At 45.3% G+C, this 13,568-nt stretch overlaps 1 protein-coding gene across 1 annotated transcript; it reads left to right on the top strand.

Moving 5' to 3' along the window:
* Positions 1-1,893: 1,893 nt before the first annotated feature.
* On the top strand, positions 1,894-5,705 carry LOC104402987 (chromosome unknown open reading frame, human CXorf36; the record flags this gene model as incomplete). Its single annotated transcript, XM_010010998.1, has 3 exons — positions 1,894-2,067; positions 3,586-3,874; positions 5,365-5,705. Coding segments are annotated over 3 exons (804 nt in total), but the record flags the coding sequence as incomplete, so codon positions are not given.
* Positions 5,706-13,568: the final 7,863 nt, after the last annotated feature.

The following is a 13,568-nucleotide window of genomic DNA, read 5'->3' as shown; positions in this document are numbered from 1 at the left end:
CTAGCTCTGGGAAAATCCAAAGGCCCCTCTATCCAATTCTGGTGGATCAGGGCTTCATTAAATTGTAGGATTTACGTGCATTGCATCAATACATGATATTAATGTGGCAGCATCCAACCCTACTCCTCTGCTCTCACACCACCTTTGATATGCCTGAAACAGTTCCTTAGGAAATGAGCAGCTGTGATCACCATGTGCAACACATGCCCACATCTGTGTTAAGAGGATGAGCTCTGACCTTGGAAAAAATCCTAATTACAGCTTTCATGCATTCTTTGTCACCATGATTTCTGTTCCTACTGTATACTCTTAAGGATTTCAGCTTTTGCATTGCAAGCTCCTGGAGGCAGCAGAGCTTTCTAACTTTGGCTGCAAATATTTGCATACACACTGAGCTGCAAGAGACTTTTTCCACCGTTTTTATATTATTTAACACAGTTCTTTTCTGCTCATTTTTTCTCACTTCTCCTCCGAAGGAAAGCGACAGAGTCAGCCACAATGTGCCTGCAAGTGCTGTGAGACAGAAATCCATAACCATCCCTTCCTCCTGCTCCTTCCGTGGTTTTAGACCATTACTGAAAAAATATTTCCTTGATCAGCCTACATGAAAGGAGAGGAGTGTAGGAAGACTTGTAAATAGAACTGAGGAGAATTATTTTTGCAAATGTTTTATTTTCTTATGTTGGGGGGGGGGAGGGAATAATGGTTCTCCAGTTGTTGCAAAACAACGCTCCAGTTGGGTTTGAGTTTCCCAAGTAGTTTTGACCAGCTGTTGGCATTCAGAGCTTGTTTCGTGCAACTGATGGCCAAGGAGGGAGCAGTTGGGGCCTCACCAAGGCCAGCAGGGAGGCAGAGGGGACATGGGACGTCCAGTGCCCCCTTTCCACCTCCAACAGGGAGAACAGCATGCTCCTCCTTTCCTTGGTTCTTCATTTCTTTGTCATGGCTGGATAATTAAGTGTCTTATGCCAAATGAACAGCTCGCACAGGAAGGGCTGAGAGAGACCTACCTCAGAGTTTCCAAATGACTTGGGGAGATCCTGAGTCAAATCTCTTCTCTCAGCATGAAGAATGGCAGGGAGCATTGTGAGCTCCAATGCCCTTTCCTCTGAAGCACATCTCCCAGCCATCAAATTATAAAGAAAACCAGAAAGAGTAAATTTGGCTACTGGGATCATTTGGAAGAAAAAAGCTCAGCAAAAACCTGATTCCCTTCCCCAGCAGAGACATGGCAGGGCAGCGTTTCTGTGCCATTACGGACAACTTTCCTTATGTTTACTCTCCTTGGCTATTAAGGAAGACTGACCTCAAAAAAAAGTCTTTTTTGACTATGAAGATACAAATCTCTATGCGATTTACTCCAGCTTTAGTTTGCTTGTGCGATTTAGAAGCCAAACTTCCAAATCTGAAAGGTGGAATAGAGTGATGGTTGACTCCATTCACCCAACAACTCTTTATTTGTTGCTGGCAGTTATATATGCATAGGCTATTCACATTTGATTTTAATAAGTTAATGCACGAGTTTATCAGAGAGAGAATATATCCTGTGCTTGTACCCACATACGGTGTTTATTTACTCTTTTAAAGCATGTTTACTGACCTTAGCAAATAGTATTTCCAAGAAAGCTGCTCACAGGTTAAGCAAATACTGAAGAGATACAAAGACACTATTTAATGAGGGAAGTGACTCACTGGCTTAATCACTGGTGGAGGCCTCCACCAGCAAGCTGGGATGCCAAGGCTGGGTAGAAGTGCAGTGGGCAGAGCACAGAAGTGCTCATACCCCCAGCATGAGCCAGGGGGTGTCATATTGTGACATCTCAGGTGTTGGAAAATGGTTCAAAAGATGTTGGAAAATAAACATCTTTTTGTCATGTTTTTGCCTCTCACCAGGGCCTCTCTAGCCCAATGCTGCGCTGCCCATCCCAGCGTCTCCTGGACAGGATAGTGCGGCGCTATGCTGAGGTGCCAGATGCTGGCAGCATCTACATGGACCACCTCACTGACCGGGACAAGCTGCGCCTGTTGTACACCCTGTCAGTGAATTCACACCCCATCTTGTTACAGGTATGTACCACCTGGAATGTCTTGAAATGTCACCTGCAACCCATTGCAAGCGAACCATTGCATGAGATATGCATCAGGCCCCAGAAGAGTTCCAGCCCTGGCCTTTGGCAAGCTCCCTAGCCTTCGGCAAGCTCCCTAGCCTTCATAAAGCATGTTTCTTCTATGGGGTTGGATGGCTGAAGCCAGGCAGACTCCTGTGGTGCTCCTTGCGTCGCCCAGTGAAGTTGTGGAGAGATATGAATGCCCAGCCCCTTAAATAAATCAGAACTCAGACGGGTTGTTGCACTAGTGCATTGTGAAAGCCAGGGTTTTACATGTCCCTGACACTTCAAAGTGTTGTGTTTGCATTGCTAATGTATTATTTAAAATCACAGCCTGTTTACAAAAGAGAAAGAGCGTGCTTTAGTGTGGGAGGACCAAGATGCAGCATTGAGGTTGAACATAGACTTGGGAAGCACTGATTTTCCAGGCTCCATGTGCCAGTGCTGTTTTTTCCATTTGAATGTTGCTGGTAACTAGCTCCATGGCAAAGCACAGCTTTGCAGAGGTGTTTGGTGGAATCCCAAATACAACTGAGCTCTGAGTTTTAAGGTAGATAGCTTGGAGGCCTCACGCCCCTTGCCTGATCCACTGCTGGCATGCCTGGCATGTGGCTCCTTTCTTTCCTTACATGTGTCTCCAAGAGAGTATGCTCACTTTTGCTCACCACCACCCCACCTTTAGCCCTCATTGCTGTTTCTTGCAACCTTTTAAGATTCCTCAAAAAAAAGAGGCAGCAGTAGCATCTATCTTCTGCCCAAGGCCACTGCTTCCCAAAGCAGTGTACATGGCTCTGCCCAGTCCTAGGTAGGGGGAATGGTTCTGGGAAGCTGGGGAGACAGACAAGTTGAAGGCAGAAAGCTTTGTGTTGGCATGGCTCAATAGTCATGCAGTTTGGTTTTCTACCTGCTAGCACAAGCTGCAACAACACAGGAAGCCCAGCCCGGGTGTCCCCACCATAGCAAACACCCAGCACTTCTGTCTCCAAGACTGCAAAGTCTCTTACAAAACAGACAGGCAGTTCTTACAGATTAGCAAAAACTGCTTTAGCCCCATCTCACCTCCAAACTGTGACTTCAGTGATGCAGTGCTCACGAGGAACCCATCAAAGGCTCCATAAAGACACCTAAAATTAGCTCTTCCATGGCTAAAATTTTCATTAATTTGAAATCTATTACTATCTTGGACTTTTGGTTAGTCTCCCTCATGAAATAATTCTTGAAATATCAGGTTCTTCTTCCTGGGGGAAAGAAGGGGGCAAAAAAGGAGCAAAAAAAGCAGCATAGCTACTCCAGGATGGTGCAGTGCATTCTTGGGCTGCTGTGGCAGGTTGAGGTGAGCAAGGGTTGTGGGCTGATTTAGAAAGCAACTATGACATTGGCACTGCTGCTTGAAGGGCACTTGAAAGTCATCTGGGAGGGATGTGGGTCCATGGGATTTCCAGAGGGGAAATCCCCATGTTCTTGCTCTTCCTGGCAGATCTTCCCCGACGTGGAGGGATGGCCTTTCCCGCGGTACTTGGGATCCTGCGGGCGGCTGGTGGTCAGTGCCAGCACCCGACCCCTGCGTGACTTCTATGGTGCAGCCCCCGAGGTTGCTGCTGACCTGGCCCTCCAACTCCTTGCTGTCCTCCGCTCCATGGGCACTAACGACCTCAACTATTTCTTCTACTTCACCCACGTGGATGCTGGCACCTTCGGCGTGTTCAGCAATGGGCATCTGTTCATCCGGGATGCCAGCACGCTGGGGATCATCGACAAGGAGGAAGGTACTCAGCAGGCTCCGTCTGTCGAGGGAGGGCTTAGCGAGGCAGGGGAAACAAATCTTTCACCTGCTACGCCTGGCTGTGCTGCTGATTGCTGTTTTTTAATCAGCCAAGCATCACTTGCTAAATTAAATAATGAAAAGTTCACGGGGAGATTTTTCTGACAGCAAAAGCATCAGCAGCTCCTGCCATCCTGGCTCTGAGTCAGGAAGGTGACAGGCAATTTATTTGTGCAGTCAGTGGTTTGGTGACCAACCATGGGCCCTTTCGTCCTGCCCCACCACCTCTGCACTGGCATCAGCATTCAGCATGCATAGCACTCAAGGCTCTCATTTGAAGTCCTTCTAAATCACCTCTTCTAAAACTTTTGCCACACAGATGTCAGTATTTGCAAGTAGAAATTTCATAACTTCATTTAAGTATTGAGTCAAATCATAGAATGGTTCAGGTTGGAAAGGAGCTTAAAGATCACCTAGTTCCAATCCCCCTGCCATGGGCAGGGACACCTTCCACTAGACCAGGTTGCTCAAAGCCCCGTCCAACCTGGCCTTGAACACTGCCAGGGATGAGGCAGCCACAGCTTCTCTGGGCACCCTGTGCCAGTGCCTCACCACCCTCACAGTGAAGAATTTTTTCCTAATATCTAATCTAAATGTTACGCTTTCATCTGAAAGCTGTACCCCGTTGTCCTATCGCTACATGCCCTTGTAAAAAGTCCCTCTCCAGATTTCTTGCAGGCCCCTTTTTAGGTATTGGAAGACTGTTATAAGGTCTCTGTGGAGCCTTCTCTTCTCCAGGCTGAACAAGCCCAGAAGACTCTTTTTAGGTGTGTTTATCACATTAACTACAAATAATAGTAATTATTATTATAACAACAAAATCCCTCCTCTGTCATTTTTATATAAAATCAAGGGTCGCTATTCACTTTTCACAGGTTACATTTGTCTACTCCTTAAAGTAGAGCTAGTGAAAGACTGTTCCTCCAATAATTCATACTGAATGTTCAAATTTTCAGAAGGCTTTTGCTCAGCTCACACATTCAGCTGAGCAGATCTCAAATATTCAGAAGCAGCTGTCAGAGAATCTTCCACTGGGTTTTTTTTTCTCATCCCAGCAGCTATTACTGTTAACTTGACTCCAGCTAGATGAGCTGCTGTTGCAATTTAATGATTTTGGGTAACATGGAAAAATTATGGGTTTGGCTATCTGTGGTAATTTTTGTAGGAGCTCCACTTTTTAGGTTAGTACTTCAGTTCTCATTTTTTCTGCATCAGTTTGACTTGACAGACTCCAAATCTTCTGTCAGGCGGTTCTGCAGAGCTCTGTCATTCAGGAGTGAGGAAATTGGCCCACATAGAGCTACAGCTCAGAGTACTTCATGGTGAAAGATAGCTGTATCCTTCAGATAGTAACAAACCCCATGTCAATACAGAGGTACAGACATGTGATTTTGCTACTGTGTTTCTAACAGCTGCTTTAATTTTCTCTAATAGGGAGCCAGCTGATTGACGGCCAACAAGAATATAAAGATATATTTAGCTGTTTGACTGTGGACTGCCAGTCTGCATTTGTGTCCTGTAACTCCATCGGAGAGAAGCACAGCCTCGTCATGGTGTGTCGAGAGCTTTTGCCTAAGCTCCTGAAGGGGAAATTCCTTCAACCCGTGCAGGAGAAGATAGACAGCTTCCTGCAGCACTGTGCCGACGGCCTCACCGATGACCAGGGTGTCAATGGGGCGGTTGCAAAGCTGGCAGAGCTCCTGAAACCTCTGCGGTCTTGCGATTCCCGTTTTGCCTACCGCTATCCTGACTGCAAATACAGTGACAAATACTGACACTTTGGAGGAGTCCCCTGGGACGGACTGAGGCAGTGTCAGCCCCCTGCCAGTGCGGGAAGCAAGAAGGAACCATCGTAGCAGGAAAGAGCTACACCAAATCTGGTTCTTCATCATGAAGGCAGAGGAGAAGGAAGCAGAGTGCACATGGGATTTACTGTTCATCTCCCAGAGATGCATTTGTTACATGCGATGTTAAACATGATATAAGGCTTATGGATTACTAGCATTATCGTGAGTGACAGAGACTGCAGGATTAATAAATCTCATTCACATATTTTGGCCTTGGAAGAATTTTCCATGCCATTCATTAAAAAGAAACCTTCTGAAGGCAGCATGCTCACAACTAACTAGATAGAGGAGCTTTATTACTAAGAAAGTCTTTCTGATTGAGATGATATATACATAATATAGGATGGATGGAAGCATTTAAGACTTTCCTTGTGGGGATTTTTAATGCCCTAAAAATCATAGATAAACTGAAGCACCAGATCAATTCTATACCATCACCCATCACAAATCACTTTTATAAAATATTTAAATTTTATTACTTTTGTGGCACACAGAACAGAAAGATGCAACCAGCAGCATTAAAAAGCTGAAAGGTCCCATGTCTCTTGAAACTTAATTTCTCTAATCTGCAAATATAATTACTTTTAGTCTTTCCCATGTTGATGGGCAGTAATTTCAGTAATTGGAGACTAATAAACGTTTCTGGTTTAAGATTAGGAAAAAAAACCGACCCAGAAACAACTCTGGGATGTGATTGTAAAGCAGATACTTCACATTTTTCTCCTTAAAGAAAACTGGAGGAACCATTTTCTCAAACCCATTCAAACAGGAAAATTATTTCTCCTTAAGAGGAGAAATAACACAGGCAAGGGATGAAAGGTGAGTTTATCCTGAGCCCAGTGAGATTTGCTGAACACTCAGTACTCCACTGTAGGTGCTGGGCCACCCCCCAAGAGCTGGAGAGCTCTGAGTCCTGGCCAGCAAGAGATGCAGCCAACCTCATCCATTTGCCTTTCAAAGGAGGGATCAGTAAGGCAGTCCCTGAAGGAGTGACTCAGGCACCTAAAATTTGGAGTGATGGACTCTTTTTTCATAGCAGTGGCCAACCCAGGGCTAGGCGCAGGTGCCTTATTTTGTAGGGGAAGGTTACAAAAGTTGCAGAGTTGCAAACCACAACTTTCTCACCCAGCATCTGTCAGTCCCTGTCCCATGGTCTCTTTGTGGGATGTCAGAGGATCACACCAAACCTTCCCGGATATTTAGGGGACTGCTAAACCTCACCTGGGTTTGAGGCTTTCTGCTGGGATCCAGGTGCGCAGAATTCACCGAGCAAATGTGACTGAGCTGAGTCAGAAAGACTTTCTGGATCCTACATATTTTCATTATGGAAACACTCTGGCTATGGTTCGAAAAAGAAATTGGTAACAGCATAAAAGCAGAAAAAAGATGTGTGTGGATTAGCTTTGCTAATTGTTGTATGTTTTTAGTCAAGATTTTGTGGTGGCTGTGGAGGGGCTCTCTGCACGCAGAGCACCCAGCCTGGGATTCAAGGCAGGTGTTGCAGACACAGTAGGCATCCAAAACCACATGCAGTTCTGATGCCGAGAAAATCTGACCCAGGACATTTATTTTGCCTTTCCTTCTGGCATAAGTATCAAGTGCACCTTTCACCTCTCAAGAAGTAGAAACATTGAAAATAATTTGTAGGTAAATTTAGCTCCAGGCCCAGATGGTCCGACAGCAAAAATGTTTAAATATACAGCCTAAGCTATGGCTGCAGTCCTCTTTCTTGATACCAATCTATTTCTACATCATGGCTCTCTTCCAGTAAGAAAAACATGTCCTTTGCAGAGATCCATAAGGCTGTCTTAACAATCTGTTTTCAACAGTTTTTCTTGAATCTGTCTGCATCTCCAATCTTGGTCTGTGATTTTACCTGTTATCTGGGTGCTAGCCCTGGCTCCCTTCCTCTCCAAAGAGTTCCCCATGGTGCCAGCTGCTGGCTGCCTTGTGTGGGGCTGGAGGAACTCCTGCTTCACCACCACTCTCACTAATGTCAGTGATGTGGATTGCCCACCCTGGGCTGTGAGCTGACAGCACCTTTTCAGTGCCAGAGGGCAGCCTTCTTCATGCAGTTGTTAACTAAAAATGCACACTACAAAATGCCCAGAAAACACTAAGATGAAGAAGTGGCCTTTTCCGCTCATGCCCCAGCAGAGGTGACTTGCAAGCCATGTGTCTGTAGAGATGTCTTTGCAGCTGCTCCATGACTCAGGCTGGCCTCTGATTCAGTGCTCTCTGGTTTAGCAATGGCTTGACTTGCACTGAAAGGTGGAGCAGCCCTTGCAACAGGGCTCCTCTCTGGTTTCACAGCTCTCCCATGTGTCTTGGGCATTTTCTTTTCCACCATGCACATTTTCCTTTTGGAAATAAGCCATTCATTTACTGTACGGTTCTGTACAAAATGTCTCCTTGGCAGTAGAGCATCTCTCTGCTACCAAACCAGCCTAGAGAAATGCAGAGAGGATGCAAGTGCTCAGCACTTTGGAAGATGGCAGGAGCAAGCCCAGATCTCTCAGGTCTAATCCAGCATTGGGCAGAAGGACTGAGAGGTGTCACACAGGTTTCAGCTGTGCCCCAAGAATGTCTGATCCTAAAATGTTGGGTGTAAGAAACAGAGGAGTCATGGTCTTACTATGCTGCTTGGACTCAGTTGGCAAGACTGCAGCGGAAGTCTTGAGGCATGTGTCGTCTATTTGTACGTGGCTTGATTCAAAATTTTTGAAGCTGAGAGGAGTCTCCCCACTGCTTTCAATAGACTTTGATATGAATTTAAAAAAAAAAAAAAAGATTAAAAATAACAGAATCATGGATTTAAAAATTGTTAAAGTGTTGGGAGCTGTGTTCACCACCAGTTTCTCTTCAGACATTGATTACAAAGGCCAGGCTCATATAAGTTTGTGACACATGCCAGCCATAAAATCAGTCCATGGCTCAGAGAATAATAATTTTCCTAAACTAAATCTCATTTCCCTATATTTCCCTGGCCTTTTATTTCTTCATTGCCAATTATTTCTCTTAATATTTTCCTTTTTCTTGGCAGTCAGGTCCTGGAATCAGTGCCCACCCTCTCTGCCAGCTCCAGTCAGGCCTTGAAATGCTAGTAGGCCAGGCTCCAAAAGGATGTGAAATTAATTTATAAATGGCAATTATTTAAAACCTAATCCTTCCCAAAAGAACTCTCGAGCAATTTTTTTCTCTCTACGTTCGAGTTATTTCTGACGGTGGCTTTTGTGTGAGCCTTTGCAAACTGGTTCCTGGGAACAACTCACACCATTTCTGCAGCAGGACAAGGGTGGCCAGAGAAGTCTTCCACCAGTCTCATAGTCAGCCTCAGCACTTCCTTTATTTGTGGATAGCTTGCAGCTGCCTTTATATCCAGCTGTTTATTGGGTGTTTCTCTTACTGCCCCACATCCCACATATTTTTAAAGTTGTCATGGCAAGAGGTTTGTAAACTGTTTTCTGCCAAGTTTTGTCTAGCAGCACATTTTAAGAGCATCATTTCTCAGGGGATGTGGGCTGCACATGGGCATCCCATGGCAAATGACAGTCCCAGTTTCACCCAGCATGGTTCACTGCCTCCCTATGTCTCATCTTCAGCCAGTTCTTTGCATATGTCCATGGTGCTTGTACTGCTGCCCCCTGCCCCACATAACCCCTCAGGAAGGAACGGCAGCCAATGTTGGCATTAAATTGTATTTTTCACACACTTCTCCCACCAAAGAGAGAGCACCCTGGCAGCATTGGCTGAAACAGGTTCACATCATGGAAAATGGAAAATTGGTAAAAACTTGTTCCCTTGCATGAGCAACGCGTTGGGTGCCTGTTCACTCTGCACGCTTGTCAGCATTCAGCCACCCTCTTACTCCAACATGGCTGATGCACGGGGGAAATGGCACCGAGACAGAAGCTCTGAAGTGACTTTGTGCTCCCAAACACTGCAGGATGTCTATGCCTGTTAAGTCTGGGCTATTTTGACACCTCCTGGTACCTCCCTACCGCTGCATGTCCAAAGGGAAGAAAGCATGTTGTGTTTTGCTGGGAAAATCCACACAGATATGTGAAGTCAAAGCATCTGGTAACACACAGAGCACCCCAAAGCCTTCTAGCAGGGGCACTTTCACTACAGCTGTCCCTGGCAGGGTTGGAGGCCTGGATTTTCCACTCTATGGCTTTTGTGGGTAATAATTTCTTACCCCACTTTGCACCACTCCCAGCTTCCCACAAAGGGCCACCCAGAAAACATCGCACACTTTGGAGAACTGAAGATCAGCACTCAACAGCTCCTGTCCACAGGAGCAGCCAGACAAGAATATTTTGTGCAAGTGTCCTTCCAGCAAGCTCAGCCAACAACAGTTGTTTGCAGGTGCTTTTTATCTGCCCTCTGGTTTTCCGAGACTTTAGGATGCACTTGGGTCCCGTTTGCCAATTACTCTCTACAGCCAGGTGCTCTAGATGCTTTATTGCTAATTCTTCCTAAGTGAAACCTCAGCTTCTCCCATTATCACATGAATTTGGAAAGTAGATTTTAAACAGAAATATTGAATGTCATGAGATGTTATGAAATCACAAGAGCCAGCACCATGGTATTCTGAATTGGTTCACCAAGGAGCATTAATTTGATTAATAGGTGAGTCTAGCTGCTACTGTATCCTGTTTCTCTAATTCAGTGCTGAAAGGAGCTTGGTAGCCATCCTGAAATGAAAAACAAACAAGCATGAATTTCAAGGAAAGGAAAATTAAATGAAAACAGCTACTCATGGTAAGGCCATTGCAGGGGTTGGGGGAGGTGTGCACAGTTTCTTCCTTACGGATTAGAAAAAATGGCCAGCCTCATCTGCTCTCCTCTGCACGAGGATGGCCTCAGCCAGGGGGTGTTGGTGGGTTTTTAGCACTGCTCCTGAAGGAAGACTTGAACAACTGACAAGAGACCCTAGAGGAAGGGTGAGGATGACCCAGAGGTCCAGAAAAAGTTAAGAGAGAAGAAAAGACAAATGGAAAGCTAGGGAAGGACGCCTGATAAAGATCTTAAAACAATTTAAAGAAAAAGCAATTAGTGGATGGGGATAAGCTGTTCTGCACATGAGCTTATGTGGCAGTGGGCTAGATGGGCTGCAGTAGGAATAGCATGGAAATGGATAGGGTCTCCACCACTGGGACACTTGAAGGAAGAGCAGTGTGGCTGCAGATGGCACTGAGACTGCTGGAGGTCCTTCCTGTTCAAGGGATGGACATTGAGGTACCCAGACCCTTTTGCCTCAGTTATCTCTATCATGTGTGGTGATGAGCTGTCAGCCCTTAAAGCTGTGGTCCACGCATCTCTCATGGAGGCAAGACCTCCTAAAAAAAGGAGAGGTTAGAGGTGGCTGTTTGGTGGCTGAATACAGAGAATAAAATGGTGGAGTTACCCATCGGTGCACAGACCACCAGAAGAGAAGGGGTGGCAGCCACAAGCTGATTTTCTCATTGGAGCAAAGAAAACATTTGTTTCTGTAATAGTTTTACTTGAGGCATTTTACAGTTTTGCTTTTCTGGAGCAATGAGAGGAAGTGTCCCTTTTCCCACAGGTCTCCAGCTGGAGCTGAAGGATGCTGCCTGCACTGTAAAGTAGCCCCCACTGCTGCTGCACTCTTCACTCCTGCCCTGAGGGCCATCAAAATCCCATCACTTCTCCCTACCAGCAGGGTGGGATGGGGATGACTACATGATCCCCATCCTTCTCCTGACCTTTGAAGGGAAAGAGCAGGCAAATGTTTCCTCAGTGGAAGAAGGATGATTAGCTCCAGGGAGAGCCAGACCTGCACTTCCTTCACCTCTACCAGCTCCCCCTGTAGCATCTCTCTGAGCCTGAGCCCCTCACTTCTTTAGGGATCAACTGCCTGTATTTAGTGGGTTTTTTAAAGACCAAGCTCTGTTCCTTGCAACGTAGAGTATAAATGGCAATAGTTAGTCTAAAGCAAACTCGTCAGGTATTTGAAGAACAAGAATACACCAGCCTCTTTCCTGAGGACATGGAGCTTTAAGGGAATAAGTTCGTCAAGTTTTACAATCCGATAGTACTACTCAGCAAGGATGCATATAGCTACAGCCCTTGCCTTACACAGTTCATTTGCTACATTGCACGTAAAGATAGCTTTGTAGACTAACACCTACAGACACACGTAAAGTTCAGCCTATTATGTGTTTTAAAAGGACTTTGTCAGTCATGCTGGATTATTTCTTTTCCTTTCAAAATTTAAACATTCATTTGGATAAAAGCCTGTCAAATTCATACCTCTAGCGATGCCTTAAAATAGGGTTTTTCTTGCTCTAAAAAAAAATAATTAAGACATTAGGAATAATTGGAGACTTTCCACAGAGTTGAAAACCTCTCTCTGTTTGCATTCTTGGTACAAAGAGAGCAGGAGAGAAGATCACCTTTGGGTTTTCATTCTGCTTTGGCTGGAGCAGCTGTAAACATTTACTCATTTTTTCCCCACCACCTCAAGCTGGAGACGGAGAAAAGAAAGTGTCCTTATGTTTGCACAATTTCTACTAGCAAAACAGAGCAAGGATTTGCCTACAATTCAGGTACTGCTGAAGGAGAAGAGGAGAAAGGTGCTGGAAGAATGATGCTGCTCGGGGGAAGTGGTAGCATTAAACATCTCTTTTTCCCAGTCAGGGGACTTGTCACTATTTCACTCATCCCTAAAGAGAGTCCCTGCATCACCACTGTTTTTTCAAAATGGAAATCCCTTCAGCAGGTAGCCAAGGGATGGGAACAGTTGTCCATGTTTCTGGAAATGAATTATTTATCCCTTCCCATTTCCACTCATAGCAGTGCTTGCTCTGCTTTCCCCTTCCACCAGAGAGGGTGACCCCACTGGGTGTCTTTGCCATGTGAAGGCTGTGCAGAATTAAACCTCCGAAAGACCCCAGCAGTCACCTGATAAGCAAGGCCAGGGGTGATGCCTGATGCTCAAGGGCTTTCCACCTAATGGCTGCATTGCCTCGGGACAAACATTGACATGGGTTTCTCTTTGTGTCTTCAAGGGTGTGAAAGAAGAAAGCTGTATGAGAAGGACTTTTGTTGAATTCTGTGAGCAAACTGACCAGAAAATCTAACAAACAGCTATTGACTTGCTTTCTCAACATGTTTTGAGACAGGCTCTCCAAAGCTAAGTTTTTTGATGTTTTTTTCCAACAGTAGTGTTGGGGTTACCAACTGACCCAGTATTTTGCTTAACAAGAGGGAAGGTTGGGGTGCAGGGAGAGCAGGGAAAGGCTGGCCAAGCAGTGGTGAACTTCACAGTTACACGTTCCCAGTTAGGAGCCAAGCAGAGCTTTCTAAAAATACAGCCTTTGGATGACTGAAGCATTGTATATGCAGCAATATAAAGTTACCTGGGAAGGAAGGCAGAAGAGAGTAGCTTCTGAATGGAGGACATGAGAGGACAAACATGACTTTGAAGTTCCACCAAAAAGATGACATATATATATATATATGTATATATATAGAAAGTCTAAGCCCTCAGCACTGGCAAATCAAGGAGGAAGTATAAAAGGCCAGAAGCCATGGAAACAACCAGGACTTTTCTAACTGGACCAGAGTCTTCAAAAGATTGTCATCCCCAGGGACATCTGTGACCATGGGATTTTGTGAGAAGGGTTGTTCATAAATCTGACAGAAACACAGACTGAAATAAAGGACAGTGCTACAGAGGCTAAAATTAAGAATTACTGGAAAAGCTGTGACTACAAAGCCCCTCTTTTCCCCAGTACAGACCCAGACCTGTGAGCACACCCATTC

The sequence above is a fragment of the Nestor notabilis genome, unplaced genomic scaffold, assembly GCF_000696875.1.
Source record: "Nestor notabilis isolate BGI_N333 unplaced genomic scaffold, ASM69687v1 scaffold31503, whole genome shotgun sequence".
In the NCBI taxonomy this organism is placed as follows: Eukaryota; Metazoa; Chordata; class Aves; order Psittaciformes; family Psittacidae; genus Nestor; species Nestor notabilis.
This window is presented reverse-complemented; position numbering and strand designations above follow the sequence as displayed.